Source organism: Mycteria americana, chromosome 16, assembly GCF_035582795.1.
Source record: "Mycteria americana isolate JAX WOST 10 ecotype Jacksonville Zoo and Gardens chromosome 16, USCA_MyAme_1.0, whole genome shotgun sequence".
NCBI classification, from domain to species: domain Eukaryota; kingdom Metazoa; phylum Chordata; class Aves; order Ciconiiformes; family Ciconiidae; genus Mycteria; species Mycteria americana.
In genome coordinates, this window is record NC_134380.1 from 9,411,598 (window position 1) to 9,438,314 (window position 26,717).

At 38.9% G+C, this 26,717-nt stretch overlaps 2 protein-coding genes across 2 annotated transcripts; one reads left to right on the forward strand and one right to left on the reverse strand.

Annotated features, from left to right (window-relative positions):
- Positions 1–8,311, reverse strand: C16H17orf67 (chromosome 16 C17orf67 homolog). Its single transcript, XM_075518704.1, has 6 exons — positions 7,783–8,311; positions 6,414–6,610; positions 6,064–6,318; positions 5,288–5,388; positions 2,058–2,197; positions 1–514 (listed from the first exon to the last, which is right to left on the reverse strand). Exons 3-5 carry the CDS (start codon positions 6,116–6,118, stop codon positions 2,081–2,083), a joined length of 273 nt encoding a protein of 90 aa, XP_075374819.1. The 5' UTR covers positions 6,119–6,318; positions 6,414–6,610; positions 7,783–8,311; the 3' UTR covers positions 1–514; positions 2,058–2,080.
- DGKE (diacylglycerol kinase epsilon) lies at positions 8,043–24,327 on the forward strand. The gene is made up of 11 exons (XM_075518698.1): positions 8,043–9,159; positions 10,848–11,007; positions 11,500–11,619; positions 12,544–12,687; positions 14,625–14,782; positions 15,076–15,127; positions 15,278–15,391; positions 15,887–15,958; positions 16,494–16,621; positions 17,547–17,658; positions 17,975–24,327. The coding sequence occupies exons 1-11, from the start codon at positions 8,702–8,704 to the stop codon at positions 18,164–18,166; spliced, it is 1,710 nt and encodes a 569-aa protein (XP_075374813.1). The 5' UTR covers positions 8,043–8,701; the 3' UTR covers positions 18,167–24,327.
- The last annotated feature ends 2,390 nt before the right edge of the window (positions 24,328–26,717 follow it).

Consider the following 26,717-nt stretch of genomic DNA (forward strand, 5'->3'; position numbering starts at 1 on the left):
TATTATGAAACAATACATGAAATACTCATCAGGCAATTAAACATAGATTAGTGTTGCATAAATGTTATGTCTTCATACAATATTGTTATTTAACCTACAAAACTGTAACTAAGGATTCCTCCGAAGTCCAGAAAGCTGGCTTTGACTTCATGGCTATATTCTCCAATTTTCTATGGACCTCTCCCTCTAAGTTCCTGTTGCTTCAGACAGTCTAAAGCTGTACCCTTAAAAAGTATACTCTAGGACTAATCAGTGATTCATTCTTGCCCATATCTCAGAAATTGGGGGAAACCCCTGATTTATTTATTCATGCATGCAATCATTACTGGTAGAAAATATATGGTGGCCTATAACATATCTAGCCATTTATAGTTGGAAGTTTGCTCTATCACTGGGATTGCACTGTATTGCAAAGAGGTTCAGCTCTACAATGAGCACGTAGCCAATGCAAGGATAATCTTGTCCTCCTTAACACAATTGTATTATATATCCTCTTCAGTGCCCATGAAGAGATCTGCAGGAAAAAAAAGAAAATATAATTAAAAAACATGCTGATGTTGGCCATACTAATAACATACAAAGGGCTTCAAATCATTTAAGCACTTTTCTAACATTAATTCTTCACAATCGCCTGTGAGCAGCTATTGTGAAGAATTGCAATAGCTAAGTGAGCCAGCTTTCAACTGTGTCTCAGCTGGAAGATCTTTTGAAAACTGCCAACTTACTTCCTAGGGCTAAGGTTTGGGAATTTTATGTTTTTGTTTTTAAATAAGTTTCAGACCTTTGGCTTATCATGGATTAACATAGCTCCATTGAAGTCTAACATCCAGATTTTCAAAGGTATTTAGATATGTACAGGTACAAATAGATAGCAGAATTTTAAGCAGACTAACTTTCTGTCTTTTGAAACAGATCAGCCCTGACAGACACCATCTCTCTATTCTACTGCTTAAATGCTTTTGAAAGCATGGAGCTAAATCTGCAATTTTTATGTTAAAAAGTTAACGGTGAGTGATATAGCATCACTATTATGGTGATGATTCAAATTTATCCCAGTTGACAAATTTCATGTCTGTTTAAAGAATGTAAGAAGGAAGGCTTATCCTGTTATAAAAATATACAGATGTAAGTATGGGGTTTTTTGGCATCACAGATGGCTATTGGGTAACTGGAAGAGTTTATGATTAATACTTATATTTTACAATCCTATATGTTCCTTACCTCAATACATCACATTTTTTTTAATGTAGTGATAAGTTGATACTGCATGCAAAACACACAAGAAAAAAAGGATGACCATATCACAAACCTAATGTGCATGGAGTATTACTGGGACGTGTCATTTTGTCACCGATTGGCTTGTGAGTAGCGCCTGGTTTCTGACCTGTGCTTTGGAGTATATGTCCCATTGAACTCTGTGATGCATATGATAAACAGAGGTAATAAAGCAAATGATGCTGTCTATTACACTGATGTTGAAAATCATAAACAGAACTAATAATCCATGCAAGCTCCATGTGAAAATGTTCTATGTTAATGTTTACCAGCATGTGTACTAAATAGTGAATTCCATTTAAAAAATCAGCAGCTAGCGAATTATTATAGCTGAGATACTGCAGAACAGGCTCAACTCCGAGCAGGTCAGAGTGCATCTTAAGTATCTCAAGGATGACAACTATGAGTTTAATCCTGCCACAGTCCTACTGAGAGCTAGTTGAACAAGCACAAGACTTAAATAGATGAGTTGGAAATGGAGCATAAGCAGACAAGAAAGAAACAGGAGCAACCTGAAGCAACATTAATAAGAATGTTGTGCAGTCGCCAATTTATATCCATATAGCAGAGATATGCATAACCAAATGTTCTGTTAACATGAACAGAACCACAGTGACACAGTTGATGCCTAGGACACTTATGTTCCCTGCCACTGCTCTGTTGCCAGACACCTTTCAGCACAAGATTCTTCCTCCAGCCATTGGTTATTCTCTTCTCTTCCAGTTTGTGGCTCTGCCTTTTATTATGAAGAAAGAAATACGCACTGTAAAAGATATATATACCTATTGTGGGGTAGGCAAAACCACTAGATTGGATGGACTAAATCCCTGTTGCAGTGTGGGAAGCAATGTGGATTCAACCAGTGTTCAAGGAATTGTTCTTCTGATCGCTGCTGCAAGCGCTGGAGGTAAAGCATATACTCCTATTTAAAGAAAAGAAAAAGTAATTTAATTATGTAATCGCTCAAGTCTAATATCAGGCCAATGAGCCAGGAGAATTTTACAGCTTATATAAGAGGAATTAATTTACCCCTTAAAATTATCAAATATAGTGAAATGGTGTTGCTAGTCAGCTTGCCCCAACCTAGCAATATTTAATGAATGATATAATCATCCGGATCAGTAAAGGTGCTGAGGAAGAATTTTACAACACTATTCATAAATTAGGAATTCTGCATACACATTTCTTATTTGCATATCGACACAGAAGCCTCTGTTAGTCCTGAGGGTACAGGAAGATTCTCACAGATAAGTCTGTTGTAGCCTCTTTTGAAAATTGATTCCTGCTGATTAAAAAACATTAACCCCTTATAGGAGCATGTGGCAGTACTCTGAAGGGTTCTAGTAGTAGCATGCATCAGTGCTGATTGGTCTTTCTGTGATACATAAAATAGTGTGAATTTCCCATACTAATTCAGAGTTCTTTTGTGTAAGCAACAAGTTATCAAACTAAAATGAGCTGTGTACCAAAAACTTGGCCTCCATCAGGAACAAAATTTACTTTTAAAAAGTTACAGTCCCAGTGGATGTGGGCTTATAGGCTTTGTGAACACTAGACACATTTTTTCAAAATATATCCCCATTGCTTTGCACAGTAGGCACTGTAGGAATGGAAGCTGTAGTGTAAACCCTTTGCACTGGCCGAGTATTCCCGCTGTCATCCAGTTCTCTGCTCTTTGTGCTGACCAGAGGGTTGGTACACTAGGTGCCAGCAGGAAGCATTAGTATCCTGCCTTTTACTGTGCTTTCTGTCCTCGCAGCACAGGGAGACTTGGCTGAAATCCCACTGTGAGACTGCATTATGAACTTGCGGAGAACAGAACTATATGACTGAGAAGATGCCACATAATAGAAAGCAGGATCTCAGTCAAAGTAAGATTAAAACATGCTGATAACATAAATGACATATTTAAAATAATCAAAGATGGCAGATCTTGCTGTCTGTAACTGAACAGGCTTTTTGACTGAAACAGCACTGTGGAAGTCGAACAGTGACACAAAGAATTGCAAATTAAATTCCCCAGCTCAGCAGGGTCTGGCCTAGTACAAACAGCTTTTGCTTAAAATAGATGAACAGAGGTGGGTTCATCCCAGCATTCATTTCATTCTGCTACAAAGAATCCATACAAAATCAGTTTTTCTCCTTGAGCCAGTGGTAGAACTGTGCACAGGGATACAGCAGCCATGCACCTTCATTCATAAGGGAAAATCTCCGTGTTCCACATGGCAGGGGAGGATAGTTTTTTTATCAGAAGATATTTCCTTTTCTACTGAAAACCTTGACATTTAGTGAGAAAAACAAATACTGTTATTTTGGGGTTTTCCTACAGAAAGCCAGCATTGCTGTATAGAAAAAAAAAAAAAGAAATAAAAAGACGGTTGGAATTTTTCAACGAACTGTTTGCTACTAATCATGGTAGGATGGGAAGTGGCAAGGACAGAGCAGCAGAGGTCAGTAATCAAACACTTCTCTAGCCCTAGCTCCCTCTCCTCCCCACCTAGAATCATAGAATCATAGAATCATAGCATATCTCGAGTTGGAAGGGACCCATAAGGATCATCGAGTCCAACTCCCTGCTCCTCGCAGGACTACCTAAAACAAAACCATATGACCAAGAGCGTTGGATGTATGCATGTAACTTCCTGTAATACAGGATTTAACTCAATCCAATTTCTCTACTGTTTTATTTATTTTGTATTTAACATATGTTATATTTACTACATAACATATTATATAATCGTGGTGGTATATTAAGCATAAGCATAGATGGGAGCTGTATTCCTGCTAATTTTCAAAAACTACAAGGCTCATTCAACAACAGCTTAGAAATCAACCCAATCCTGAATGTTGTGGGCATCAGTGAAGCCCATGCCTTCTGGTTTTTGGCTCTGTTGTACAGTCTTCATTGCACAAGATTGTTAACAAGTGTGGTGCAATGTTCTTGTGACAGCTTTGATTTGTTGTGGCTATCACACTTGTGGCCGTCACACTTCTTTGTAAAAGAAGCGTGTACATCGGGAGTGGTATAGAACCAGCTGCGCAGGATGGCCAGGTGGATTCTTTTGGCTGATATACAACAACCATTAGAAATGGAAAACCACTAGCTTTCTCCACAGTCCTGCAGGGTACACGTCCTACGGAGTTCAGAAGTGTTCAGCACCTTGCTAAGCTCAGCCCCTTGTATTCGTCATACATGCACAATCTATTGTGTGCTTTCTAGCTTCTGTGGGTTTTGCCTCTTCAGAACCATGTAATTTTAGCACAGTTTATTTACTCTGGAAAGAAATAGGCAGTAATTTCAAAATACCTTAAGTACCTCTTGAGAAGTGCAGAATTCTATGTTACATCTTGTCAAAGCAAGTGAAACAGAAGGCTCCTTAATTCTTTTACTTTTTCTTTTGTTGTAATATGGTTTAAAAATAAATAAATGTAAATACTGCATGCAAAAACAATGCTGTTGCATTAAGCTAGCAACTAAAAACTTCTACAATATCATAACAAACCATCCTATCTGTAGCATTCATAAATAAGTGAATGAAAGTAAGTGATTTTAAAAGCTAGTTCAGAACTACCTCAATCTCCACACTGACCACTGACACCTACATCTCCTTTCTGCCTTGAGTGCAGAATGTACTGTAAGCAGAAGACATTTCCTGTTATTTAGTTTTTCAGGAACAACCTGATGAAATCCACATTTCTATAAATGAAAAGCCACTTTCTTCTCAATAATTTAATCGGCATTTTTGAACTGTGATAAATAATTTCCACATTCTGCAACCATACATTTCCTGAGTGCAATATTCAGCACTTACAGAATGCTACTTAACAGTAACTGAAAGAATGTAAAGTTTTTTTAATATTTTAAGGGAGAACTCAGCTGCTTATAAGGGTGATATTCATAACGTATTGCTTGGAATTAAATCTATAGAAATTTAATACTAAGCACAAATGTTTTGGGGTTTTTGGGGGGGGAGTCAGTTAGTGTCATTTAAAAATAAATATCATAAATCACCCTCATTGGCTCATCAGGGAAACCAGCTTTTCTCGGTCTGTCTTCACGACGAGTTCTCAGAATCTGTTTGGCGTCTTTTTCAGTCAAAATTGGTGAAGTGTCTGAAGACAGAAAATCAGAAATTAGTTAAAAAGTTAATATTTTATCTGTCAGTTGTAAAATGAAATGTCTCCAAACCTGATTTTTGTCTATATACAAAGTGTTCTTTCATTACAGCCCCTTCCCAGGGGATATTGCGTTCCAGGAGATATGAGTGGAATTTTAAACCATTTTTATACTTGTGCTTTCTATAGTTCTACCAGAATGAACCAAACCCTACATATTCATGTTAACTCTCTGAAATGAGAAAATATAACAGCACCATCTAACCGCTGACATTAGTAACTATTCCAGTTCTTTGTTCTTTTCTGTGTTGCTTTACTTTTTAGGATTATTTTTCAAAGTAATGAGTTAGACTTTTGTTGCAAAGGAGAGATTGCACTGAACATTTAGCTTGCAGGACCTTGGTAAAATAATATTTAAAAAGTAAGCTTGTAAAATAAAACTTTTTCGGTTTAGAATAAATTACTACAGTGTGGTAATGCAGAAAGTAAAATATCTAATACAATAGCATGATTGTTAAAAATAAAATCATGGAAAGCTTGCAATATAAAAATAGTTAAGTATTAAAAATGAAATATGAAGATACTAAAATACAAGGCTGACAAATTAATACTATTATAATATGCTCCGCAGCTCTACATACATATGCAGGTTTGTTTTATATAAACTCCTACCTGTAAAAGTGGTCATGAGGACCAAAAAGAAGACAACCACAAGTAACTTCTTCATTTTGATTCTGCTTTCTCTCAGTCTGTTCCAAAATGAGTAACATTGACTGAGGCATTAGCCTATTTGACGTAGCTACGTCAGTCACAAATGTTTGTTTATGCTTTAACTAATTTGCGTGATAGTATGATTTTGAAGACATCTGGCCTGAAGTTTTGAATGTGGCTATTATCTGCTCACACATTCTCAGCATAACTCTGTTCCTAGGGGAAAGAAAATAGAAGACCATTTTTCCACTTCGGGCCTCAGAGTTACACTGGATATTTTAAAATTGTGAAAATAAAACACATGACCTTACATCTGGCATAGCAAGCGATGGTTTTGGGTGCCTAAGATAAATGATTGTCTTTTAAAAGAAACAATTGCCCGTTCCTGAATGTTAATCTCAAAGGCAGCCACAAAGGGGCCCCTTTGTCAAAAACTGTCTCTAACTTTACTCCAGCACAGACGTACATATTAATGTGGTTTAACTCTAGCAGAGCCAAATTATCACTCCTGAATAATAAAGCAGAGAGATTTTTATCAAATTAATAGAATCATACAAATGAAAACTCACATAATTCTTCTCTTTTCAGGAGAAGCTAGTAGAAAACAGGATTATAAATGTCCTTACTCATAAACACAGTGTGAAGTAAGAATGTAGGTTAACAACCGTAGCTGCAAACAGCTAGTTTCTGCCTTGTGAAATGTGACCGTCCGGACCTCTCCTGAGCCATGCTATGCTGGACATATGGCACCACCATCACTAGTTTGTAGGAAAAGAAACAAGTGTCCCTTTGAATATAGCGCATGAAATAAGGAGTCAGAATTCATCAGCAGCTCTCGCACGAGGGACGCGAGTAATTAGCATTTCCCCTCCAAGGGAAAGGTGCAGCACATCCCCATACCTCCTGCACCACAGGGATTCACCTGGGGTTTGCCAGCCTGGTGCTGAGCAGGTCTCTTCATCTGTGCCTTTTTATTTCCTCAAGAAGGGGTGTTTATTCTGTCTGTGCCACTATGTGTGCACAAGTCAGCCAGTTTCAGTGCAATCTGGCAGAGAGCTGTGGGTCTCAAAAACGTTAAGATACAGAAAGGTTCAAGAAATCAAGCAGCAGGTCAGAGAGAGAGGCTCTGTGAATGCCCCTCGGACGGACACCTTCAGAGTGTGCTTAACTTCGGCAAACACCGGAGCCCGCAACCCTGAGACACATCTCCTTAGCCAGCCGGGCTGGATTCGCTCAACTGCTCGCACAATTATTTATGAGTTTATAAAAATCTGACAGAATCATGGGCTCAAACAGAGAGTGCCATAGGTGTGAGGGCTTGACCAGAGCACAAGGAGGTGATGGAAACGAAGCAGTTCGGGGGTTGGGCAGTTCTGGGGTTCTGATGTCCCATTATGGGACTTTTCTTGGAAACCGGACTACTGTCAAACTGTGGAGCATTTGCATTTTTCAGCACGTGTTTTAAGATACCAACAGCCTAAAACGCAAGGAATGTTATGTATATGGATTTACGTAATCGTTCAAGATACTGTCTGGAAAGTGCAAAAACCTGTAGTTTCTAATAGCAGCAACTATTTATTTTTAGAACTGCTACAGGGGAAACAGTATAGCACGTAAGGGCAGAACGAAATTATGGGGGGGAAGCATTTATGGTTGGGGTAATAAAGGAACACATAGTACGATAATTTAGCCCGAAGCCAGCTCGGCGGCAGCCTCCTCCTCCTCCTCCTCCTCCACCGAGGCCCTTCGCCTTGGGCTGCCGCCCAGCGGCCGCGGCCCTGTGCCCAGCGAGCTCCCGCCCTGTCCCCGCTGGAGCTGGAGCCGGGCCTCTCTGCCACGCGCTGTCGCGGCTGCCGGGCGCCGCTGGCGATAAACCCGCAGCCGTGATAAATCGGTGACAAACCCGCCTGCCTGCTTCCGGGCGGCGCCCGTCTCCTGGCAACCGCCCTCCGCCGCTTCCGCTTCCGCCGCCCCGCGCATCCCCGCCGGCCGCCGCTCGCCACCTCCCGCGCTGCCCGCTGCGGCCGCCCCTCGGCCCAGCGCAGGCGGCAGCGGCCGCGGGGAGCCGCCGCCAGGAGCCCCCGCCGCGCTGCGGAGGGGGAAGCGGGCGCGGGGCGAGGGCGGCCGGCGGCGGCCCCCAGCGCAGGGCAGCGGAGGGGGGCGCGGCGGCCTGAGGGGAAGTGGTGTGAGGGGCCGGGGCCTCGGCCTCGGCGCGGTGCCGGCCCCACCCCCGCTGAGGGGCTTGAGTGGAAGTGGGGAGATTGGGGGCAGCCGGAGCTGTGTGGCGGCTCCTTCCTGCGCCTGGGGGGAGCGGGCGAGACAAGGGCCGGGCCGGGAGGAGGCCGGGCGCCGGCCGACCTTGCGCTAGGCCCGGGCAGGCAGCGGAGGAGCCCCTCGCACCTGGCCAGCACTGAAATCCTTCTGTTGGTTGGTAGGTCAGATGTAGGAGCAAATAGGTGCTTAGCCCTAATAAGGGATTAAAAGATGTTTCATGAAGCTGCGCGTTGGCTCCTCGAACTAGGGGGCCGTTCTTGGGCTCGCCCTGCTGTCTGCCCGACTGGTGCGAGGGGTTAGGCTGGTGAGGCTGAGCTGCTGAGGAATGGAAGGGACGGAGAGCAGAAGCGGCACTTCCTCCTCGATCGTCGCAGACTGGAGTTTGGTGTTTTGGACTCTGTGCTCCGTGATCCTGCCGGTGCTGATCACCTTGTGGTGCAGCTTCCAGCGGTCCCGGCGGCAGGTGTTAATACGAGACATCTTTCGCAAGAGCAAGCATGACTGGCACTACACAGACCTCTTTGGCCAGCCCTCCTACTGCTGCGTGTGTGCTCAGCACATCCTTCAGGGTGCTTTCTGCAACTGCTGCGGTCTGCGTGTCAGCGAAGGATGCCTCAAGAAGGCTGACCAGCTTTTTCTCTGCAAGGAAATTATGATGAGGAGGAATGGTGGAGCCCACAGGTCTATGCCACACCACTGGATCAGAGGCAATGTCCCGCTCTGCAGCTGCTGTATGATATGCAAACAACAGTGCGGCACACAGCCCAAGCTCTGTGACTACAGGTACTGCAGGGGCATTTTCACTTTGTATGAGAAAGTACGATGCCATATCAGTATTGTATTTTCTGCAGGGTTATTGGAACACGTGACCCCGAAGGAGATCCTGCAGTAGTCAAATATGAAACTGTTAAAAAAACAACTTCAAAGAACCTAAAATTAAAATGGATGCTTGTGGGTAATTTGAGTCATGGATTAAGAGTATGACATTGCATCTCATGTCTCCTTGTCCTCTTAATTGCATTACTCCAGCATGAGGTGCTAGCTACTGTATAATTACATATAAAAGGCTCTCTGTGTCCAAGAGAGTTTACATTTTAGGGATGACCTTAAGAAGGTTCTAACGCACTTGTCATTTGTACAGTGGATAGCCTGAGCAATTTGGGTGGCACAGCCCACAATTCAGAGCACCAAAATGTGTATGCATCTCTGCAAAACTGGCATCTGCTCAGTGTAACTAGAACAAACAACCGTCCTATAGCTGGTTTAAGTTAATTTTTAACAATACTCAAAAAAAGCTTGGAAGTTTTAAAAGCTACCATAATATAATCTATTGTTAAAGTTTGTGGTAAGAGTATTAAAAAATTTCAAGGAACCATTGAATGGGCTTGCATTGTCATCAGTAAAGCTGCTTGCAAAGTTGTCAGTATGACGCATAGTGGCATATTATGCCAAAATATAGTGCTAGTGGTCCAGGTCCTGACTACTGTGTGTTACTTCAGCCTTCTCAAAGGATGTCATCTTCCCAGCATATATTCTGCCAGCTTTTCGTTTGCTTCTGTGTGGTACTGTGAAATTGCTTGGTAAGTAAGCAGAATTACAATGTAAATGAGCATACTGTCAGAAACAAAACCTTGAGAGAGAGCGTGCATAGGAGAGGAGGGAAGGAGAGGATTTTGGAGGCAAAGGGGGAAGGAAGAAGAGAAAAAGAAGAAAGTCACAGTACGGGGCAAGTATCATTGCTACTCTGATTGTGTGCTGGATTAGTCAGGACTCCAAAGATAGCTTTTACAGCTGCTTAAACCAAGGCTTTAGATGTAGCAAACAAGGATTAACATTCTGCAGAGGCTGGCAGTGGATATTGCAGTATTTCCTCTTGTTCTAGTCCATTTTCCAGGACAGCTTTTAGAATAGGTCAAAAAGCTGAGCAGTTTTGCATAACAAAATCCCATCAGCCTTGTACAGTACTGTGTAACCTTTTAGGTTTCAGACTTAAAGGGGTAGCATCAATCTTAAATGTATTAATTAATGTTACTCATAAGACTTTATTAAATTGAACTCTAGTGTTTTATCTGTGCTCTTTAAGGATGGATAGGAGTTCAGTTTCTCATACAAGCTTTCAGTGTAACTTTATATTGCAGATAATGCAAGAGGATATTTATAGAACCTGGTTTTGGAATTAAAAAGAATAGAATTAATTTAAAACTGTTGGGGTTTTTTTCCACAGAATTCAAATATTTTTCTAGACTTGCAAGCACATGACCAAGTTATGTCATTTTCTGATCAATGTGTAGTCATGTAAACTTCCAGGGAAGGCGTGGTTTTCTCTATAACATGCTTAAAATAGTGCTCAATAATGGTGCATGTAAACATAAGTACTTTTCAGAAAGTTAGTCTATCTAAAATAAATGAGCAAAATCAATGTGCCTGTTGCTTGAGGATTTTTTTTTCATGTTTTTTGGTCTTTTTTCCAGATGTGTATGGTGTCAGTTCACTGTACATGATGAATGCATTATGGATTGTTTAAAGACTGAGGAGTGTACATTTGGAGAATTCAGAGACTTAATTATTCCACCATACTATTTGTCTACAATCAACCAGATGCGTAAAGACAAAAGAACCAATTATGAAAAGGTGATTGTCTACTGCTTCTTGGTTTTATAATATATTTTTAAAAAACAAACAAACCATGAAACATTAGAACTTGAACTCAGTACGTTGTCAGGTTAATAACTATCAGGTAAATGTTTCAATGTATGTGAAGTACTTGCAGTGTTAATTTGGAGGTGTTTGTCATTTTATTAACATGGTAGTTGAAGCATGAACAGACATTTGGATTTTGTTATTCCAAAACAACACTGAGATTTGGGTACCTTACTTCCTTGAATGCTTTGTGTTTTTCTACTACTATGTTCATAGCATTGTAGTATTCATTGTCCTAGGCACTGTAGAACAAAAATCTTCAGCCTTGGTGTGTCAGAAGTATTTGTTGCTATTCTGACTACTTCAACCTAATTGGTAACTTCCTCATTTCAGCACTTTCAGGGGACAGGTTTTGGAGCAAGGCTTGAAACATTTTCAAACGTGCAATATTTGTGTGACTGATTTACTGTTACCTTTTTGCAGGTAGTACCTTACTGCAGAAAACACTGGATGCCAGTAATCATACTGGCTAATACTCGTAGTGGAAACAACATGGGTGAAACTTTACTAGGAGAATTTAAAATTCTGCTGAACCCCGTTCAGGTATTTACAGTGAAAAGTCACTATAATAAAATAAAAGTTTAAACTGGAATAAACATCACTTTGCTTACACAATGGCAGTAGGATCTTGTGGAAGATCAGTAAAGGAAACAAATTCATGCAGTTTGTTCTTTTAGAAAGAGTAGCTTATATAGAGACACCAAAAGTGCAGAGGCTCCTCCCACCCCAAGGTTTGTTATGGTTCTAACACTGGTCCAGTGTTCTCTTTATAGTAATACTTGTGGTAATTCTGGTAATGGTAAGTATCTGGCACTTGAAACAGTGTTCAAATTGTAGAAAATGAAATATTTCAATCTCTTAATTTGAAACCTGTATTTGTTTAAATCCTCACTTCACTTGTGAAAACGTCTGTGTTTACAGTTGCTGCTTTGTGATTTTGCTTTCCCTTTAAAATCCACTGGGATGGCACAGGATGTTGACGTAAGGCCGTTAGTTGTTCCTTGGATTTCCTGGCTGCACCTTAATACTCTTCCTTTAAAGTTCAAAACCCAGCCTTAGAATATAGCCTAATAGAAATCACTATGTGTTTATTTTAAATGCATCCCAATAAGGCTTTAAAGAATAAACTTCTTTGTATGCTGAGTATTTAAAAATAACTTTTATCGGAAGTTTTTCACCTTTACAGAATTCATCATAATGCGTCTAGATACAGACTTTTCTTAGGACTCTGTCAGTTTGGTTTATCAATGGCATTTATTCCTAGTGAAACAACTGGAGCTCTATTGTGAATTTGGGAAACCAAATCCTACTCATAAAAGTCAAGACAGCTCACTTGTTAGTGTAATATTGTAAATGGAGAATCTTTGTTTTGTATTAGCATGAACTTCCTGAAGTTTTTTATCTGTGAGGCAAATCCTGAGTCATGTTCTGTGAACTTACAGAACTGCTTATTTTCTTTTCTTCTAGGTTTTTGATCTAAGCAAAATTGCACCTGCTAAAGCACTCCAACTTTGTACCTTGCTGCCTTGCAACACTGTCAGGGTTCTTGTCTGTGGTGGGGATGGCACAGTAGGCTGGGTCCTGGATGCAATTGATGAAATGAAGATAAAGGTATTGTGGTTTAAATTAAAAGATGTCTTATGGTGAAATGAGTTTTGGAGCTGCTAAAGTGCTACACCTAATCTCTTACCTGCATTTATTGTTTTCATCTTCCTGAATAAGCCTGCAGAGAAATATTTGCAGAATTGCTTATTCATGCTGGGGGGTGGGAATGCATCCTCTTATGAGTCCCTGTAGTTCAGGAAAAACGTGAAAGCTTTAGATTTTAAATTATATTTAAAGTCGTTCTTTTCTGTAGAACAAGAAAAGAACAAACTGTATAATATTTTATGCATTGTTCTTTCCTCTTTGTCTAAACAGATTTATTTTGATGTAAACAGCATCACTAATAATGGCTAATGTGCTCTGACTGCTTATTTCTCCCAGCACGCTCAATCTTTTATAATAACCTCATAATTTTTCTGGCTATACTGGTTATATTGCCAGTGCATGAATTAGTGCAGTAATTTGCTTCTGCTCCTTATCATGTACTCTAAAGAATCTATAAGTCTGGAGCCTCACCTATTAACAGCAAGTAGAGAAGGTAAAAATAAGCTGTGTGTTTACTGTTGATTTGAGATGGAAGATATTCCAATTTACAGGGTACTACTAAGAACTCCTGAGAAAATTAAGAATTAAGAATAATTACTAGGACTTAGTGCTTTACCTATTAAACTTTTTCTCTTGTGATAAAAGGAAGAAAGTTATGCTTCTTATATCAATGTCTTTTTTTGTTTTTTTTCCTGCAGCTTTCTTGTTAATACCTGAAATGTTGTAGTTGAAGGCCATTATTACAACTTCATGCATAGTCAAACTGAGCTTCTTTGAGAATTTTTACATACTGATAAAGTAGAAATACAACAAAGTGTAACTATAAAAGTTAATGAATATGAGTATATGGTTACTTGGTCTTGGACACTTGATATATTGTCCCTCACAGGCAATATAATTGATGAAATCTGAGTTCTTCTTTGTTTCCAAGTATTCAAATTGAGTCATTGGGGTTACATAAATACTGTTGAGATTATCAGCAAAACCTTTTTATTATCAGCAGTAGGTTATTTGCTCCCTTCCTTTATCTTGAATCTCAAATACAGATTACCTGGCTGATACCTCTTCTTGATAAAATAGTAATCATAATGCCAGTTATTGCAAGTACTTTTCACAGCTGGATTTCAAAGGCCATAATACATCTGAAATAACTGTTCACCCTTCTGTCATAAAGAGAGCGAAGACCTTTGCTAAGGTGGCCATTTTGAATGTCTGCTTCTGTCACTTACTCTGTCATTTGCAGAGGTGATTATCATCTGCTCCATCTGTTGATGACAGTTGAATCTGTGTGTATGAGGCATCCCTGAAACTTAGATACTGACTTTCCTTCTTTGAGTATGTGAATTTCTGTCCGTGGTTGAATATGCTAGTATTATGTGCATCTGTTGTTTTAGACCTAACCTCACTTCAGTCTTGCAAGAGCATTTTGGTGTCTTGTTATGATTCACAGCCTTGTGTGTTACATCTCTCTTAGCTGTTCGTATCACTTCCCAGAGGTATGTGCACTAATAGTGTTAGTAACTTACCCATGGCTGCAGTGAGTCAGCAGCATATAATCAGGAAATCAGATGAGAAGTTCAGGCTTCCACTTCTAGATCCAAAGTATCATTCTTTTGAAGGAATACTCTGTTCAGTATTAATAATGCATTGTTTCCATTTTGTGTTTGTATTCTCTTTTCTTCTCACAATGGTTTAACATTTTCTTCCTTTGCATTATCCCTACAATAAGTACTTAAATGTGCTACCCGCTATGCTAGCGCTACCAGCTCTATTGCTCTGCACTACCTAACAAGCTGCTATGAAGATTCATGATATTTATCTAACCTGAACATTTGAGGGTAAAAGGGAGAAAATGAGTGCTAAAGAAGGAGCTAATATGCAGTGTTTCTGTATCCTAGGGGCAAGAACGTTATATTCCACAAGTTGCAATTTTACCTCTGGGAACAGGTAATGACCTGTCTAATACACTGGGCTGGGGTGCAGGTTATGCTGGAGAAGTCCCTGTGGAACAAATCTTACGAAATGTCATGGAAGCAGATGGAATCAAACTAGACAGGTAAGTAACAGTGAAAAGATAAATTCTATAGAACCAAATACTACTATAGCTCTACTGACAGCCAGTTGCAGCAGTATATGTAAAGAAACACAAGTATTGCTGGAGGGAACTGCGAAATAATTGAGGTCCAAAATTAGTCTTTACTTGGTTGTTCTACAAGGCTTAACTCTTTCATAATTTAACTGAATTTGAATCTTTTGACTTGATCCCAGTATAGATATGAGATTCCTAACTACAGCTTTGACACTGAGAACAGTCTGTCATGAGTCTGAGTAATGGCTGTTGTTTTTCAGATGGAAGGTACAAGTAACAAACAAAGGATACTACAACTTAAGGAAACCAAAGGTATGGTTTGCAAGTATAAATATGGATTCTATGGAATACCTGTATGTTTATACTTACTTTTCTGATTACCTACTTCGCATTAAACACTGTGACTTTTAAATCCTAATAAAGATATTTAATAAGACCATAACTAGAAGTCCTGTCTTGCAGGTATTCACAATGAACAACTACTTTTCTATAGGACCTGATGCTCTCATGGCTTTAAATTTTCATGCTCATCGTGAGAAGACTCCCTCTCTGTTTTCCAGCAGAATTATTAATAAGGTGTGTTTGGTAAAGTGACATTTTCTCTTGTAGTTGTTGACTTGTCTTACGGTTATTTTTTGTTCTACATTGCTTTACTCCTCTACTTCCTTCATTCCATTTTAACAGTTTGAACTCATTTTTCTTGGGGAGGTATTCCATGGGTAAAACATGTTTCCAGCCTACTCACAAGTGTTCTGCCTTGCCTCTGCTTGCTTGCTGACAGAATATGCTGTTTGTTCAGTTTTTATTTAGGTGTCTCATTTGCTTTGGAACTTAATGGGTTAAGGACGTTGCCTATTTCCTTTTAAAGGGGAAAGCAAGTTTCTTATGCAAGTTGTAGCTTATTTCATGAAAAAGCTTAGTTGAAGGATGTGCACATGTGTTACATAGGAATTTTAGATAAGGTTTGCAGAACAATAACTATACATGAATATTTCAAATAGTCTTCATATGTGTTGTCTTTTTCTAACAGTGTTTTCTTCTGTTCTCCCTGTTGGTTTTTTTTTTTAATAGGCTGTTTATTTTTTTTATGGAACCAAAGACTGCTTAGTACAAGAATGTAAAGATCTTAACAAAAAGGTTGAGGTAAGTTTTGTTTATGGTTTTTTTTTTTTTTTTTAACTTGCTTATTCTCTGGACAGTCAGTGGAGTGTAAAAACTTACCTTGTGAAAGAAAAGGGGAAAAGCTTTGCAGTTTACATCTATATGATATTTGTATAAGGACTTGGGAGTATTTTTGATGTTTCTTTTGCTATCTGCAGCTTACTTCATGGAATTCATGTCTTTGAGCTTACTGAAAATTCCAAAATTTTTTTCTGGCCTTGACTCAGTTCTATCAGTTCAAGTACTGATATTCAGATAAAATTTGCCTTTGCACCAGAGACTTACATAAGTGAGAGTTCCTTTTTCTTTTCTCTATTAACAGAAATTTGTTACAGCTTAGGATATCTAGTGAAATCAGAAGTAATTTTTTTAAAGTATGAAAAGAAAACATGTTCTATTTGTACAGGGCCAGTTTTTCTTCAAGTGGAAGCCTATTAAATGCATCAAGAGAATAACTAGCTTATATTGAAGTACTGAATTTGATCCACAGTAATTAACTTCTGTTTGTCTTTTAAAGCTAGAGTTGGATGGCGAGAGAATCGAGTTGCCCAATTTGGAAGGCATCATTGTCCTGAATATTGGATACTGGGGAGGTGGCTGTAGGCTCTGGGAAGGAATGGGTGATGAACCTTATCCCTTGGCGAGGTACCCAGTGCATCTTTTTCTTTTTTTTTCCTTTTAACAGTTCTTGTAGTGTAAGCAATTCCCTCCAGTAGGCTGTGCTTATATAGCCAGCCTTGTCTGAAAGTCAGGATTCCTTGTGATAGTAGGCTATCTCAGATTTTTTTTATTTTCCTCATGTTAGAGACTTGGACTAAGTGCATCCCACACATCAAGTTTTTTTTAAGACCTTCTTAAAATGTCTGGCATATTTAAGCAATAACATTGAAGGTGCTATTAAAAACAAAGGTAGCCTTCAAAAGGTAGAAGATATGTCCATTTCAGAATATGAAAAACACATCTTACAGAGGTTAAAATATAAAGTAAAAACAAAGCAAGCCAAAAATTTGACTCCTATGCTTGAGTAAGTTGGCTGGAGCAATACTAAAGAGGAGAATAGGTGGGTACATTAGTTATTCCCTCTTGTGACTTCCTTCTTCAGAAGCCATGTATATAAATATACTTCATGGTTTTGTTACAAGGCTTATGATCCTGGATTTCTAAAAATATTTGGGCAGGGATCTTTTACCAAAATCTAAAAAATTAGGCCATTAAAAGATTTTCCTGTAGATTAATAACTGAGTGAAAATACAGAAAACTGTACAAATTTATGGAAGAAAAATCCACTGTGGGCCTTAAATATGCACGATGAGTCTTGGCAAGTCATATATCCATAATTTCCAGAAGCTAGCTAGGGTGTATCAGCTGGTGTATTGCTCCATACTTGTGTTTTTCTATGGCTTCCTTTGCCATTCAGTGTGATTTGTTGTCCAGCACAAACAGATACATATTTGTAGAATAATATTTGTCTTCTCTATAGGAGTAGCTATAAAAGGACTGTGTAATATTTGGACACGTATTCTAGAGCTCATGAGCATCACTAAAAAGAGTCTCCTTTCTTAATTCGTAGACATGATGATGGACTTCTGGAAGTCGTCGGTGTTCATGGTTCTTTCCACTGTGCACAGATTCAGGTGAAACTAGCAAATCCTGTTCGCCTAGGGCAGGCACATACAGTGAGGGTAAGTGGGGTTCATGAACCTGTTTCCCCAAGTTTTTTCAAATACACAGTATAGAATCTCAAGCACTCAACTGTCTGATCTGAAGTTGCAGTTTGCAGTTGAGCTCGATGTTTCTCTTGCTTAGTGAAAATTAATTATGTCATAATTCACAGTCCTCTGTTGCTGTGGTTGGTGGCCTCTGAATGCAACTAATTATATACGAAGTTTCTCCCTGGCCAGGCTGAAAACGTGCAGCATCAGTATACTGTAGTTGTAAAAGGTATCTTAAGAGCTACTTTGAACTGCTATGATTCTGTGTTCTTCTGTTTAATACTAGCTGATCTTGAAGAGTTCAAAGATGCCGATGCAGGTGGATGGAGAGCCATGGGCTCAGGGGCCCTGCACTGTTACCATAACTCATAAGACACATGCACTGATGTTGTATCACTCGGGTGAACAAACAGATGACGAAGCTTCCAGCGTGTCTGAGCAAGACCACACGAGAGAACAGACGGATGAAGATGTATAGGTTTTGTGGAATTTCACGTAATACAGTGATGAACTTCAGCTCATTGAAAACACTGAGAATGCCTAATCTAGATTAAAGTTTGTGCTGTAAGGTTCATACTTGTGAATGAACTAGAGCTGAGGAAAAAGCCATGGTTTCACATTCATGAAAACTTTCACAGCTGAATTACCAGAACTGTTTTGCCTTTTAGGTTGGTGGTGATGCCCAGCCTTTTTAGCTGGCAGAGTTAGTTACTCTGACGGCAGGAAATAGACATATATTGCAGCCCTTCCTTGCTGTGGAATCAGATCTTATGCACATACACAATACAGTACGCAGAAGGTTTGATACCCTTGGAAAGGGGAACAGCTGGGAGTTTGGCCTGCTTCCACCTGCCCTCTTCCCCAGAACAGTTCCAGAACAGAAACCCAGACCAAGTAGGATGTGGACTGATTTTCTGACCAGACCCTGCTCCTGGCTGCCATCTCTTCTTGGGAGCAGGACAAATACTTTTTGTTGCACCTGCTTGTGCAGTGCATATCCAATAGGCTTGACTGGGAGAGCAGAGGATCTGGAAGCTCTTGGGAAGGTGGTTAGCAAGAAAGATGCTTTTGGACCAAAGGTTTCTGGAAATGTTCTGTTAGCGAGTGACGTTTTTCAGTGGCTTTGTAAGCCATAGATAGAGTACTCCTGAGGTCCCGAGTACCCAAGATACAACTTCAAAGTAGTTGTACCATGACTTGCACTGAATGATCCTGTGACTGGCTCTGCTTCAGTTCAGTGAGAGACTAACTCTAGTTGTTCTAAATAGCAACATCTTAGTTCTTGAGGAGGCTTTTTGGAGGAAAACTTGGACAAAGGAGCTGTCTTTTTTAGCTGTTTACAGGAGGGTTTTAAAGAAATAATGATGAATGGTAAATGTGGGGTTTTTTAAAGGCTTGTTAAAGATCTTGCTTCATAATCACCTGAAAATGATCAATAGCAAGTCAGTCTGTGACCTGTTTAAGTGTGGAGGTTGAGAGCTAAGTTTGCAGAAGTTAGCAAATTCCAGTGTTCATGTGTATAATTTGATTGTGAAAAAAAGCATGGAAGCATTTGTTTTCTGACTGGCTCTTAGGGGTTCAAAGATACCTTGTTGGACCTGAAACTTCATTTCCCATATGAATATAGGGCGAGAAACAAGATTCGTGGTCTATACTGATAGTAAAGGTTAAAACAACATACAACAGTACACGGAAATTGTCAGTTTGGCGTATCTGAAGGTTCTTGGGTTAAAAGCTTCTCAGGTGAAAACATCTTCATGGTTAACAGAAATAAAAATCGGCTTCCTTTTTTCTTTTCTGTTGTAGGTATTCTAAGCCTGCAGCAGGTGAGAGTTGAGGTTTAAAATTTGTCACTAAGTAATTCAGTTAAGTCCAGTTGAGTTACTGAAGGTGATCTTCCAGTTAGGAAGAGCATTTATGCTGAATGTATCATCCATAAGCCAAGATCATAAGAGAAGTTGAGAGCCTTAGTCTGAACTTTGAATGTTGCTGCTTTTGTCAGAACTCCCCTAATCTTTTTTTTTCCCCTTTTTTCTTTATGCTAACTGAAAGTGATATCATTGGGTAAAGTAGGCTATGTTTCTAGGTTTTGTAAAATGAAACCGTTTTTCAGAAATCTGTAAAATGATATTTGCATTAATGGTGAATGAACTATTTGTATTTTAAAATAATTTATTGAAACCTTGGCAAAGTCAGTATTTTTAAAACCTTCAATTGTAATCCTCTTTGGAGAGCATTTTTAACTTGATGATATTTGTTGTAGAAAGTGTATGTACTAGATCTTAAATACTACTGATTATCAGTGAACTTATAGCTGCCTGAAAATGTGATTAGAGTGTAATGAACTGTAAAGCAGAAGCCATTGTAAATTCCATATTCATGAGCCTTATACACCTCATCTTAATTATTTTATTGTATGTAAATATAGAGAACAAATTAATAGTTAAATCTATGTTAAAAGTGTTTAAAGTACCCAAAAGTACACTATGTTAGATAAATCCGCTACCCTTTTCTTTTTTTAGTTATGAGGTTCAATTTGTATTAGCTTAAAAAAATCTTACTAGTTAAGTTATTACTTTTTTTAATAACTTGTAACCATCAACATCCTAAAAATAGTTAAGTTCTATGCTATGGTTCTTGCGTAACTATTGTTTACAAACAAATGACAAGTCTGGAAAGGTAGTGTATGTACTATGAAAGGCAGTATTTTCTCAAGAGAAATGACACCACTGGCTACTTGATCTAAACTATTCATAATACAATTTAAAGAGTTACTTGAAGTTGACCAGATGATTATTCAAATTGTTTTACAGCCTAAGAACCTTTAACCATTCAAAAACGTCACTCTTTGAACTCCTGACATTAGAAAAAAAACAATCGATGCCAAGGCTTTGAAAGTCTCCCTTTTTTATAGTAGGTGATCTGGCTTCCCCACTTGTGCTTTGCCCGAGTGGGTACCAGTGATGTTGTGCTATGTTTGTGCAGGCAAGATGCTCTCACTTACTGCGGCTTGCTAGGAGTCCAGTCTTAAATGTGTGAAATCCTCTTTGGGAAGTGTCAATTCATCATTCCTTTTGGAGAAACAAAGGAGAATTAGAAGTGAAAGTAGCATCTAATTAGGTGCTTGTTTGGGACAACCCCTGGTAAATGGTCTTGTTTGTATTGGACAGATCACCCCTTCCTTGCATGTGGAAGTGAAGAAGTTTGTGTTTCCCAAATTGACTGTTAGTGATTGCAGCAAATGATAGGTAGCAAACGTAGCCATTGTAAGCATGGGGCTGTGTCTTGTAAAATTGTATTTATGTATGGAGAATATTCTGTAAGGTTGAAGCGTCAGGTTCCCAATCAGACAGGAGGGTCATCCTTCTGTTGTAACTATATGTAGCTGTCATATGCATGACAAAAAAAGGTTATTTTTAAACATATAGTGTTAGCACTAGAATCTGTTGGGAAGTCTTGCTGTTTCCAGCATGCTGTCCTTTGATTTCAATGTATCCTCCTTTCCAATATGTTGCAAATTGGATTAAACCCTGTTTTGAGTTACTTTTATGGAACTGTTTCAAGTTTTAGTCCAACTGCAAACAGTAGGTGTCAGCAATGGGCTCCCAGATTCTAATGTTAACATAAATGAGCTTTTCTAATTTGTAATATAGCTGTAGCTGCTTAATGGTGTCATGTGTGTTGTGACTGTAAAACTGTTACACGCTGTTTTAATGTTGTAGGCGCATAAAGCACCAGTACCAATAGCTACTCTGTAGCTCTTCTGAAAACAGATTGGAAACCTGAAAATACTGCAGTACATTCTCTATCCAGAAGAGGGTACTCTGCAGCTGGAGCTCATGTCCTGTGCGGAAGAATTTTCCCTTACCCTGTTAATGATTAACATTGGAAAAATAGTGAAAGCGATGTTTCAAAAAGACAAATAATGAATAGTTTCTTCTGGCAGTCTTCATACAGTATACCTTTGTGCAAAATGTACAGGGTGAATAACAACATCAATTGTCAAGCACTCAAAAGTGAACTCACAAAGTTTAATTTTTATTGCTGCATACACTAGTTTAACTGAAGTTTGGTCAGATTCTGATAACTTACTTTACTGTAGGTTCTCAGTCCTGTGACATACAATACAAAAAACTTAAACTTGTACGGAGAGCCTTTCTGTGAGTCAGCTTCCTGCCTTGCTCAAACCTCACTTGTTTACACGCACGTTGAGAGAGTGTATATGCATATTTTCATGTCCACAGAACTTCTTGTCATAGGCTTTGTTTTACTTTGTGTTTTTACTTCAGCAATTCATAGCAGGGTTAAACTGTTTCAAATGCCACCTGCGTTTTGGACCTTTCTCCATGTCTGGACTTTTTAAAAAGGTGTCTGAAGGCCAAACTTGCATTCTTTGTCTTCAAAAACAGCTGAGGTGAATGGCATTCACTTACGTATTTTTTTCTAAGTACGTCTACTGTTCCTGGTGTTTAAAGCAGGCTAGGGTAGTATTTAGAGCATACTTTTAACAGCAGTTCGGAATTATTGCAGTTATTAAAGAACATAGTCTTGTGTTTTCCTTCTACTGCAATGGTGATATTTCTGTTTCAAATTAATTTGGAATTATGTTCAAATCTGAACATTTTTCTTAGCACTGATATGAATTGCATTTCATGTTCATAATGTAAAGACTGTATAGCATAATTCATGCATTTGATACACTTTTTTTATATGTTCACTTTCGATGTTACCCCTTCATAGGGGTGGGTTTTTTCCCAGGTCTTGCTTTTCTTAGGCACTAAGTAACTTGAAACACCATTTACTTTAGTTAGAAGCTTTAAGTACTTGCTCTCAGGAAACAGACTTGAGTTTCTCCTGGTTGCAAAAGAAAATGCTACCATGTTTGAACACACTTGGAGAAAATCATCTTGTTGAGGCAATGCTGATAGCAAAAGTAAGTTAAAAGTTTAACTTTATAACTTCAGCTGATTCAGATTGAGAGTTTGTTCCCCTGTACACTTTGTCTTGCTAGTGTTTACAACTACTCAGTAAGTACTTCTTTCCCTCAGTCACTTAATTACTCATTTTATGCTGGCTCACTTTCAGCTAAAAATGTCATTTGGGACAGTATCAAAAGTTCTGCTGAAATCAGGATAGTGAGCTTCTCTTTTATCCACTTTATCCTTCAAGCCAGCTAGCTTATCAGAAAAGAAAATTGGAATGGCTTCACACAGCTTATTCTTAGTGCAGTAACCCACCTGTTTGGCTTTTTCAGTCACCATCACCACACCTGGAAAACATTAGAAAGGACTCCAAAGGTTCCCAGTCCCCCTAACCTATTTTGAAAGTACAATTTTTGCTCTTTGCTGCTGGGGAGGAACCTCCCCATTCTCCACAGGTTCTGAGAACTGATAGTTAAAAGGTTCTGGTTTCGGTTTGGCCAGTTCCTTCTGGTTCTGCATTATGTTGCACTGAAGCTCACAGCTCTTATACTGTATGTTGTTGTATCTCACTGGTTAAAAAAAAACTTAAAGCACTGTACCTTAGCTGTGAACAGCATAACGGTATCAATGTTATAATACCTATTCTTTTTTACTTGGCAACAAATGCTTTCTGGTAGAGCACCACTGTTTCCTAGTTAGTTAATCTATGAGTAAGAGTAGGACACTTAGGAATCTTTGCATGTGTTCTAACTGAAAATCCTTTTTTGTTCTGTATTTCATACTGACCACAAGCAGTTTTCTTCCTTTTGGAAAAGAAAAAAGATTTGACCCTTCAGTTAGGAGTCAGCTAGGTTATCTTCAGATTTAAAAATACTAGTAGCATAACTGATCCTGTTGAATGTGAACCACTTATTTAAAAATGCTCTGACTTTTTTTTCTGAGAAATGATAGCTGCTTCCTGAACACAGGAATGAGACAACAGAAACCACTTGTTCATGTAGCAATTGGGTACATTGAGAGAATTTACATATTCTGTATTTCAGCTTCGTGTAGGCCACAGTTCTAAAAGCACGGCATGACCAAGATTTATTTATCTCGCTAAGAGTGCTGAGTACCTAGTTCAGGTTTTGGGCGTCTTGGGGAGAGACTTCTAGCTGGAATAAAGCCACATGCCTTGACTAAACCTAGTGATGTTATGCCAATTTACATTAGCTGAGGATCTGGCCCTTAACTGTTCAAAAGTATGAATGTATTCAAAATTTTACTTTGTTTCTCATTAATACTGCCCTGTTTACTGTGCTATATACTCTTATTGCTGTATGTAATTAATTTGTTTCATTTACATTGTTTCATTTGCAACTTGTTTGTAGATTTCAGCATAAAAATAATTTTCTTTTTAAGAGAAGGTGAGAACTTCCAGTGTGAGTTTATTGCATTCTGTATCTTCAAAGTTTACATCCCTCAAAAGCCATTTTGTCTGCTACCAACTGCTGTAATCCTTAGAGTACCTCCAGCCATCTTCTCTTTCTAGGATTTTTATAGTTAAACAGAATGGATTTTTATTTTTGTAGCTTGTAACTTCAATATGTACAGTATTTGTTTCTATTTAGTAATTAGTGATCAGAATACTGTAAAAATACTACTTTTAAGAGATGTAACTTTAAATTAGTAATAACTATTTACAAGAAAATACCAGCATGTTAACAGGTTTGTTTTTTTTTTTTTAAAGTTATTCTTTAGCTTGGAAATACTGTGATGCTGTGACTTGGGATTTGTATTGAATGTGTTTATGCATATATTCTGAAGTTGCACTAAATAGATAAAAAATGAGCTTAAAATGCAAGTAATAGATCAAAAAGTAGAAGTTATAACATCTTAGTTTTTTTCAACCAAGAAAGGTGACACTTGGGATTCAGGGTTTTTTTTTGTTTTCCCACAGAACGGTAAGGAAGGACTGATTGGTGTACTCTTGACAGAACAGTTGTTCCCTTATGGTGCAGTTTGAGATATGTATTATTTAGTGCCCAAACATAAGCAAAAGCCGTCTGCACCATTCCCACCTCTCTTCTCAGAAAACAAAAACTCAGAGCAAACCCAAATGCTCACAGCTGGAAAGTGTATGAGATCTTGCAAAGAAATAACCAACCAACATAATATTGAACCTCCAATATAAATGTTTAAAGTCAAAATTTGATAATTTTTTCTCAACATCAAGTGATGCTTTCAGATCCCAAATTGTTTTTCCTTTGTGTTTTAAAAGAAGGCAGGCTGAAATGAGAGGATGAGGAGGTATTACTGTACAACTCCTAGTCATAAAAGCTGGGAAGTGTGTTCTTTATTTGCTGCGTAGGCACAGGAGGTGCAATTGTGGAACATCTCATAAAAGTCTCTGCTTTGTTTGCACCCTCATTGGCTTAATCCAATGTTTCTGAAGCGGATGATAATACCATTGCCCCCTGTAATTGTGACGTTTGCTCAATCATTACATATGGGTGATGTGTATTATTTGAGTACTTGGGCCAGGTTCTGTCTGTAAGAAGCTGCAACATCAGTGAAGTCACAGAACTCCACCCCGTTCTGTGGTGGTACTCCACATTAACACAATGAAACTGAAGAAAACTTGTGTTCAGTCCATTGTATCATGGCCTATCTCTTGTGACTTAAGCTCCCGGAAGACTCTTTTGAGAAACATCTGCTCTGTATTCTTCATAGAAGTTTATAAATACAGATTTTTCACAGCACTGACTCTGTCACTGAATTTCCTAATGCATCTTTTTGTTGTCTTGTTATTTGTACTGTATTTCTCTGTAGATTAAAGTGAGTGGATTAAAGTATTTAAACTGTTTTTCCTGTTCCTCACTATGCATAAAAGCAAATGTGAGTTTTCAACTCTGTAACAGCCTAGTGATGACAATAACTGCCTGGCTTTGAGGGCTGCAGTATGATAAGCTTGGTCATTTTGAGAACAGAGTTGTATTTTGTTGAACACTGCAACCATGCTTCTGCCTGAGATCCCTGATGCAAAGTCCAAGCGTTTCAAACCTCAGATATATGGAAAAATTTCTAGACACCATGGTAATGTCATTCAGAGGTAAAACTAACAGTTTGGTAACCTGTGAAGGTGTCTTGGCAGCTGCTTGCCTGCTTCTGGTTCATCCTTCTCGAGGTATTCAACCCCGGGGAAGAGCTGAGTTTGTATGGCTTTATAATAGATGTGTTTAAAATGGTTTAAAGACCCCAGGCTTCAATAGTAAGATGAAATGTCTAGATTGTTCCTTCTCACCAATGTTGTCAGTGATTTGCGATCTTAAAACAGTTTGCGATGCACCCTCTTTAATTTAGTCTAAGGGGGGAAATAGGGCTACAAATTTCTTATTTGCAAAGAGCATTTCTAAATAAGTTTTAACGGGAGATGTTTTGGTGTTAAGTGGTGTTAATGTAAACTGGAGGCGGGAGGGCTGCTGAGCACGTCAGCAAAACGCACACAGGGCTTTCTGCAGGAAGGGGGAACGCTGCTGCTGGAAGATGTTCAGAGATCAAGTGGCTTAATGCTTTCTCCTGATGGCAGCAGATGGGTTAGTCTGGGGTTTTGGAAGTGAATAAGTCCTCCTGTGGGGCCACTTTATCATGGTGTCAGTTCCCTCCCCATGTCCTCTCCTCTGTTCCCCGACCTCATTTGCACAAAAGAGAGGACTGGCTCTGGCCTCTTAGCTCCTATGTTATGCCACAATCAAACCTGTTAAAGACTATTTCTGTGTTGTTTTTCATTCAAGATGGGGTCGGAGCATAGGTATTCAGCAGGTTTTATTTAGATGGCTAAGACAATAGTTTCATAGAGCTTTGAGGATCACTGGCACTAATGTTAATACAAGATCTAGGTTTAGTGCATTTTAAAATGTTTTTAGAACTGTTGGAGTGAACCGTGCACAGCACCAACTTGAGCCAGACTTTAGCCTAAAGTTGTGTAAGAAGTCACACCACAGGTACGTGCGGGGAAGAACACGCCATCTTAGAAAGGTGCAAGTCACGACTGAAATTCTGTTTCTGTCTTTTGATAGTAAAAGTAAAAATGTAAAATATTTGGTGAATGAAAAGTAATGTGGTTGT

Excerpts from the sequence above, each read along its gene's own strand:
- DGKE (XM_075518698.1), top strand. The coding sequence starts at position 8,702 with ATGGAAGGGACGGAGAGCAGAAGCGGCACTTCCTCCTCGATCGTCGCA. Across the intron at positions 15,128-15,277 it reads ACAACTTAAGGAAACCAAAG|GTATTCACAATGAACAACTA; the intron begins GTATGGTTTGCA and ends CCTGTCTTGCAG. Across the intron at positions 15,959-16,493 it reads ATCTTAACAAAAAGGTTGAG|CTAGAGTTGGATGGCGAGAG; the intron begins GTAAGTTTTGTT and ends TGTCTTTTAAAG.
- C16H17orf67 (XM_075518704.1), bottom strand. The coding sequence starts at position 6,118 with ATGAAGAAGTTACTTGTGGTTGTCTTCTTTTTGGTCCTCATGACCACT. Across the intron at positions 5,389-6,063 it reads CCTCATGACCACTTTTACAG|ACACTTCACCAATTTTGACT; the intron begins GTAGGAGTTTAT and ends TTCTGTCTTCAG. Across the intron at positions 2,198-5,287 it reads TCCCTGATGAGCCAATGAGG|GAGTATATGCTTTACCTCCA; the intron begins GTGATTTATGAT and ends TTCTTTAAATAG.